The sequence below is a fragment of the Meleagris gallopavo genome, chromosome 3, assembly GCF_000146605.3.
Source record: "Meleagris gallopavo isolate NT-WF06-2002-E0010 breed Aviagen turkey brand Nicholas breeding stock chromosome 3, Turkey_5.1, whole genome shotgun sequence".
Lineage (NCBI taxonomy): Eukaryota > Metazoa > Chordata > Aves > Galliformes > Phasianidae > Meleagris > Meleagris gallopavo.
Window position 1 is genome coordinate 36,974,913 of NC_015013.2, and position 6,965 is coordinate 36,981,877.

Consider the following 6,965-nt stretch of genomic DNA (forward strand, 5'->3'; position numbering starts at 1 on the left):
TCCTAAAAGTCAGCTCTTACCTTCTGCTTCCCAATACCATGAAATAGCCAAAAGGCACTCTGAAATATATACTTCTCTTCCAGTGATCAGTATGTCTAACCATATGGGCCATGGAAACGTGTCTTACCATACAGGTGTCCAGGTCCTCCAAACGTTCTATCTCTGTTAACTCTTCAACCGTGATGATAGAGCGTTTAGTTGGTTTTTCCTCAGCTAACTCAATTTCCAGTGATTCCTGCTGTGGAAGTGGTTTGCCACGTCTGGTCAAATGGTCAGCCTGGATCAAAACAGTCAGTCAGGATAAAGACAGGAAGACATTAATCAAACTTAAAGAAGACAAATAAAATCAAATCAGAAAGTCTGGGGAATTCAAGAGGTCATAGATCCCTGAAGACCATTGTCAAATGCAAAGCTTCATTGTGTATATTAATCTTCACGCAGTTTTGTGTGTTTTTCGGGGAGGATGGAAAGTCTCTTCCTTTACACTTTGTAAGAAGGAAGTGAGAAAGAAGGGAGAAAGTTCAATGGAAAAAAAAAACAAAACGAAAAATGTCAAATAAAAAGACATCATACTTACATCATACTTTTGACTTATAATAGCATTAAAAGGTTTCCTCAAAGTTTGTCTGCTGTCTTTAGTTATAAAGAAAGTAAAGAGGTGGAAGAGAAGGTTTGTCTTGGATAATTTTTTTAAAATTAAATAATACAAAGACATGTACAATTTCAGCTAACATCATAACTGTAAGTATACTTGTAAAAAAAGGGTCAGAGTAATTTGCTCTACACATAATGTATATTATGGAAAACAAAGTTATTTCCTACTAGATAAAGATGAGTTTGTAATGGGACAGGAAGGACAGCTGTTAAGAGACTGGTGACCACAACCCAATTACAGTCTTCATTAGCAGGAGAGGACAATCCCAACAGGAATAAACATTTCTATCCCAAGCAATGAGCATCTCTGAATGGAATGCAAATGCCAACGCAACTTATTAATGGCCTGATGGCAAATGATCAATATCCAAGTGACAGTGGAAGAGAAGATGAAAACAAAAGACTGAATAGCAGGAATTCTTTAGATATCCAAAACTGCTATGTTCCCCTCTTCAAAAAGTGGGACAGCTCTGCTAAAAGTAAAAACTAAAAAAAGAAATCACAGAATGACTTAGGTTGGAAGGGACATTAGAACCCATCCAGGTACAGCCAAGGGCAGGACTGCACCCCACCAGCTCAGCTGCCCAGGGTTCCATCCAACCTGGCATTGAACACCTCCAGGGATGGGGCACCATAACTTCTCTGGGCAGCTTGCTCCAGAGATCATTAACAAATCTTGAAGTTGTATTTTTTAATTTTTATTTATTTATTTATTTTTAAAGTACCACAAAGAAAATAAAATGCCTTGTCAGATCTGGATAGCAAAAATTGTTGATAAGAATACAGAGAATGTTAGATAAGCCACTCTGGATTATGAAATAATTATAAAATATTTCCCAGTTCTAATGGTAACTAAAGAGATTGCTGAAAAACATCTACTTAGAGCAAGCGTTTGAAGATCAGCTGATCCAAGTTAACTTAGTCATAGAAGCTTTAAATGCAACAGATAGAGAATTGCAGTCATCCAGTGGACTGTAGTTCTTTTAAACATCAAAAAGGGCAAATGGATGACCTGAGTAAATTATAGCACATTTAGTATAGTGTCTGTCTAGGGAAAAATAATTGAAGAGCTGTTAAAAATTTATCTTTAATCAGACTAAAATGTCTGGAATGATAACATGCTAATCATCATCACTTTAGGCAAACAGAAATATTGTCAAATAAGGCTCCTTTCTCCAATTTACCTCAAATGCAACTTTGTCAATGCCATATACACAGACGTGTGCAAGTGGCTGAACTAATACTACACAGTACTCCTATTAAGGAATTGCTGCAGATCTGTGTCAGTTCACTTAATCTTTGCTTTATTAAGAAGTAGCTTTTAGCTCTCAAATTACAGCTGTCAATTGGAGATTAACACTAACAATTTCCACAGGCATTAGAGCATTTTTGAGATCCATACTCTTCACTGTTGTCATCTAAGGAACTACCTGAAACAACCAGCAGAGAGCAGAAACATGGGAGAATGCTAAACACTAAAAAGGACATATTATTAATGCAAACCAAAATGTATCACACAGTAAACCAATTCAAATAAGATGTACATGCCCTTAAAGAACAAAGAGCACTGGCCATTAGCTATGGACACAATCCTGAAATTCAGCAACAAGCATCCAGAAGCCATTATTGGAGGGGAAATCTACAAAACCAATGTAGAAAATCTGCCCCCAAGCCCTCCCTTGTACTGCAGAAGCACTTAAGTGGCTATCATGGGAGCAGCTCCTTGAGCAGAGAGCTGGTGTGTTCTTAATAGGGGAGAGGTAATGGCTTTAAGTTGCACCAGGGGAGGTTCAGGATATTAGGAAAAACTTTGTCTCTGAAAGGAAGGTGAGACACTCGAACAACTGCCCAGTGAGGTGGTGGATTCACTGTTCATGCAGGTATTCAAGAAGTGTGGAGTTATGGCACTGAGGGACACGGATTAGTGGCCATGGTGGTGATAGGTTGATGGATGGATTTGGTCATCTCAGAGGTGTATTCCAACCTTAATGATTCCATGATTCTTAAAATGAGCTATCACTGAAATTCAAACAAAAAGAAGAAATTCCTATGCCCTTGGCTGTATAAATATGAGGAGAAAAGAATCTCAGGCAAAAATAATTTCACTCCAGTGTTAGTTAAATACCACGCTGGAATAGCCTGTCCAATTCTGTATAAGAGGCTGTTAAATAGCTGCAAGGTTGTTACTGAAGGGACTCCAAGGTTGGAGAAAATGACTTACTGTGCGAGAGTCAGGCTATGCCCAAGTTGTGCAATACCACAGGACAGATTCAGCCCAGAGCTCATGCCAGCTGAGCCTGCTCCAGAACCACCTGGAACTAATGAGCGCGCCACTCACACAGCAGTCTGATGTAGTTACATAGCTCCTGAGACCAGAGGCCATGCCTTTACACAATGCTGCTCTGTATCATGGAGAAACATCCTTAAACAACTCAGTCTTTTATGTTATGTTTAAAAAATGGTTTAAGAAAAAACATTTTAAGAAAAAAAAAGAGCGATTCCATTTCTGTGTATGAAGACCATTGCAAAGAAGAAATAAAAAGGAATACACAGTTCTCTAGTATTGTGGAGGAAAGTATCTAAAAAACTCATGACTGAAAGCTGAAGCCAGAGAAATTTCAATCAGGAGAATGACTACACGGTGGCTTCCTTAAAAAACAGTACTGAATTCTTTTTTACAAAAGCCCACTGCATAAGAAATCAAAACGATTTTCTGTGGATAAAGTTGCCTATTTCTTCTTGATGAAGCAAATACCTTTATCACAGATAACAGCGCCTCCTGACAGCTCAATACCTTCAAGTAACTCAGAGTGTTTCCTTTCCCATGTTTCTATTCCTTTCTCTTCAAACTTGATACCTACATTTCTAAAGTAATCTCAAGATTCATTTGTTTAGGAAACAAGGTCTCAGCAATTTCCCTCTAAAGGATGAGATCTCATCTCTCATTTCACAAGCAACCAATCCCTATCATCTTGCCAGGGCAGCTATGGCACTTAACTGAAAGTTAAATTTACATTCCAAAGGCATTTTTTATCTTTAGATCTGATAATATTGCAAAAGGTAATATGGCAAACATGTAACACACTCTCTTTTGATGTTGTTTCCCTCCTAAAGAGGGATCCCATGATAATTTTTGAACTTACGTCGGTGATAGCAGTAAAAATACGATCTATTTCAAAATTCAGCTGTGACAAGGCAAAACTAAGTCATGAAAGTAATAGCACTGTTAAGATACTTGATATATTCAGCTATCAATCATAAAAATACTCACCAGTTTATGATGGCAGTGGGAAAGTGCATCCAGAATTTCATCTACAACTCGGTCAGACAGGAAAGAAGCCACTGTCAGCTTTACTTCGCTGTGTGAGGATTAGAAATGAGACAATTTTAATTCATACTGGATAATTTTGTCTTTATTACACATTCAACAGTGCAATGATTATCCCTTATGCCGTCACTTTATTTGAAATAAAACATCAGAGGGTGTGAGGATACATGACTGCAGCTTTCAGAAATAAACTTATGAATCACACAATAAACACAAGAGCCTCTGTACCATATTTAACCTGCTTCTAACATTTTTCTAACAGCTGATGTGAAAACATCTGGGTAAGAGCTGAATAAAAACCACATGTGGAATACAGTAAGGAACACTCCACTGCTGACCAGAGAAACAGAAACGTCAGATGCACAAGATTAAGAGAGTGTTGCCTGTTTAAAACTACAGCACTGAACAATTACAATCTCTTCGCTCATTTCCTCAGCTCCCTTTGTACTTGTAACTTGAAGGGCAGTTGTACAATCCTGGTTCTCCAGTTTGCCATCACAGGTTCATTACACACTGCTTTCTCTTTTGCTCTAAGTAACCATCTTCTGCCTTATGAGCTTCATGTCAGTCATCCCTATTACACTGATGTACATGGCATACCAGCACATTGGCACACTTGATTGAGGTTTCACTTGTAACTTCCCATCAAGGAAATGTACGCCTTGAATTGCTCCCTTGGGGTGTCCTCTTTGGACACAGCACAAAAGGCTCAAGTAGTGGAGGGGACTGATTTGCAGCTGACAAGCTCACAGGGCTGAGCTGCAGCCTGAAGCTCCATCTCCTCTGACCCTTTGGTTTCTAGGCCAGCTGCTTCAGCTGATCCTTGCCAGCAAGTACCACAATTTATTTTAAGTTTTTTATGCACAGTTGGAATTGTTTTGGAACAAAACCCAGCAAATTCTGTCTGGGGCTAGCATTTCTACTGAAGAAGGTCTGGGGAAAAAGGGTAAGAAAATTCTTCAGAAGGTGAAGCAATGCAAGAGAGGTGTAACGGGGACCAAGCCACAGTGCAGAAAAAATGAGAGTGGAGATCTTCCTCTGTAATCTTAATATCATTTTAAAATAATATAAAGTAGGAAGGGTTACTGTGTGACATCCTTGCCTCACTGACAATCTCAACTTTTAGAGGTAGAAAGGGAGAAGGAGCAGGGCACTATTACTGTCTTCGGACAGATTTGTTAAATAGGATTAAAGTGAAGAAAAAATCACTCCCTGAGCCATTTTAAACACTGAAGGCATAGCTAAAGTATTTAACACCTGTTCCTGCCAATTTTCCTGCACCAGCAAAACTAAACTCAAAGTCTTTCTGTTTTTAAAAATAAGCATCTCCTTCTCTTCTGCAAGTATATCAGCATCACAATGCAAATTGATATGCTTTTCCATCAGATAGAAAGGATTTCTGAGCCAAACGATGGCAACAGCAAAGCTTGAAGTGCAGGCTAACCATGATACATGGCTTAAAAATATATATGGGTATATATTTCATGTGAAAATAAATATACATTAGAGAGTCAAGTAAAAGCCTCTTCTCTCTCTCAGGAATTAGAAGTTGTTTAAGGTAACTCTTTCTGCTCCAGGTTTGTGGTTTGAATACCCAAGTTTCCAGCTTGAGTTATGTCTGTCTGCTGTGCACAAATCCCACACAAAAGGTTTGAAGTGATTGCTACAGCGCAAGACCAAATGTAGCAACAGGCGAAGCACTGTCAGTGCTAAAAGTAACAAGTGCAATTTTCTTCTATTACAGTAATTAAGTGCTACCTGAGGACGTCAATAGGTTAAAAAAATATACCAGTCATGAAAATATTATTTGTGCACCATAAACCAGAAGTCTTATTAAAGAAAACTGAAACACATGCATTAATGGTCAAGTTAATATCCCCACAGATTCCAAATATTTGAATTTCCTGAACTATGTTCACTGGACAATTTCCTGCTCCTTGAATGTCTTAATATAGTTTCTTGTAAGTCATCAAAGCACTCAAAAAATCCTCTACTACATAAACACACACAAAATACAGTTCTTTCTAAACTCTGTAAGTGATTTTGTTTGTCTTTTCAAGTACCTGATTTTATTGAGGATATCAATTCCAGACTGCTCCAAAAGGACATTTTTCACAAAAGTGCGTGGGATGGAAATCTTCTCAGTGCTAGCTTCAATCAGGTCTTCACGGATATGAGCTTTCTTCATTACATTTGGGCAAAGATTTTCTGCTGCATCCACCATGGATTCAAGGAGAGTCTGCAGCACAGTAAGCAAAAGCTAATGTCAGGTATGGAGGCTTTGATCAGTCGCAGATCACACCATTATTCTGTTGCATGACACTATGATACTTTTAGACTAGCAATTATTACAATTCTTCTTCCTATACTCAAATCCATTTTGCAATCCAGCTGCAACACAAAAAGCTTTTTAAAAAAATAAAGCTTGGGAAAAACAACATACTAGTTTTGAAAACTGCCTATAAATGTACTCCTTCACAATTTCAAATCCAAAACATTCACATTTCTGTGTGTTCGACTGTAAGAAATTAGCAACCCTTACACAGCTGGCATTAGACACCCACCCCTACATGCTGCAGGAGCAGAGGCAGCTCTGCCACACCATCCCTTGCACAAACCTCTGCCCTGAACTGGCAACTTTCAGTGTGCTCCAGATCTGACCTGCCTGCTCTTTTTCAAAAGGGAAGGCAGTACACAAAGGAGACTCACAAGAACTGGGTGTGCTACACCGGCATATAACCAAAAACTAAAATGTAGCTAGAAGTATGATTTACAAGGAGGGTAAATCTTTTAATGTATGGATCTCACTTACATACATGGAAGTCCACAGTGAAACAGATGCACTAAGCAATTATTTTTATTTTTAAATGACTGATCAAAAAAATAAACCAGGAGAGAACAACAGAAATAAGACTATGTAACTCTTCAACCCCCCCAAACTTTTCTAAAGACCTCCTATGTTGATAAAATCAACTTTTCAGGC

The 6,965-nt window shown here is 38.4% G+C and overlaps 1 protein-coding gene across 1 annotated transcript; it reads right to left on the reverse strand.

Moving 5' to 3' along the window:
• LOC109366710 (F-actin-uncapping protein LRRC16A-like) lies at positions 1 to 6,274 on the reverse strand. Its single transcript, XM_019613910.2, has 3 exons — positions 6,046 to 6,274; positions 3,926 to 4,013; positions 1 to 277 (listed from the first exon to the last, which is right to left on the reverse strand). Exons 1-3 carry the CDS (start codon positions 6,204 to 6,206, stop codon positions 17 to 19), a joined length of 510 nt encoding a protein of 169 aa, XP_019469455.1. The 5' UTR covers positions 6,207 to 6,274; the 3' UTR covers positions 1 to 16.
• Between the last annotated feature and the right edge of the window lie 691 nt (positions 6,275 to 6,965).

What these genes read in the sequence shown, in the direction of transcription:
- LOC109366710 (XM_019613910.2), bottom strand. Translation starts at nt 6,206, where the DNA reads ATGGTGGATGCAGCAGAAAATCTTTGCCCAAATGTAATGAAGAAAGCT. An exon ending in GATATCCTCAATAAAATCAG is followed by an intron (nt 4,014 to 6,045) that starts GTACTTGAAAAG and finishes ATCCTCACACAG; the next exon opens with CGAAGTAAAGCTGACAGTGG. An exon ending in CCCACTGCCATCATAAACTG is followed by an intron (nt 278 to 3,925) that starts GTGAGTATTTTT and finishes GTTTTGATCCAG; the next exon opens with GCTGACCATTTGACCAGACG.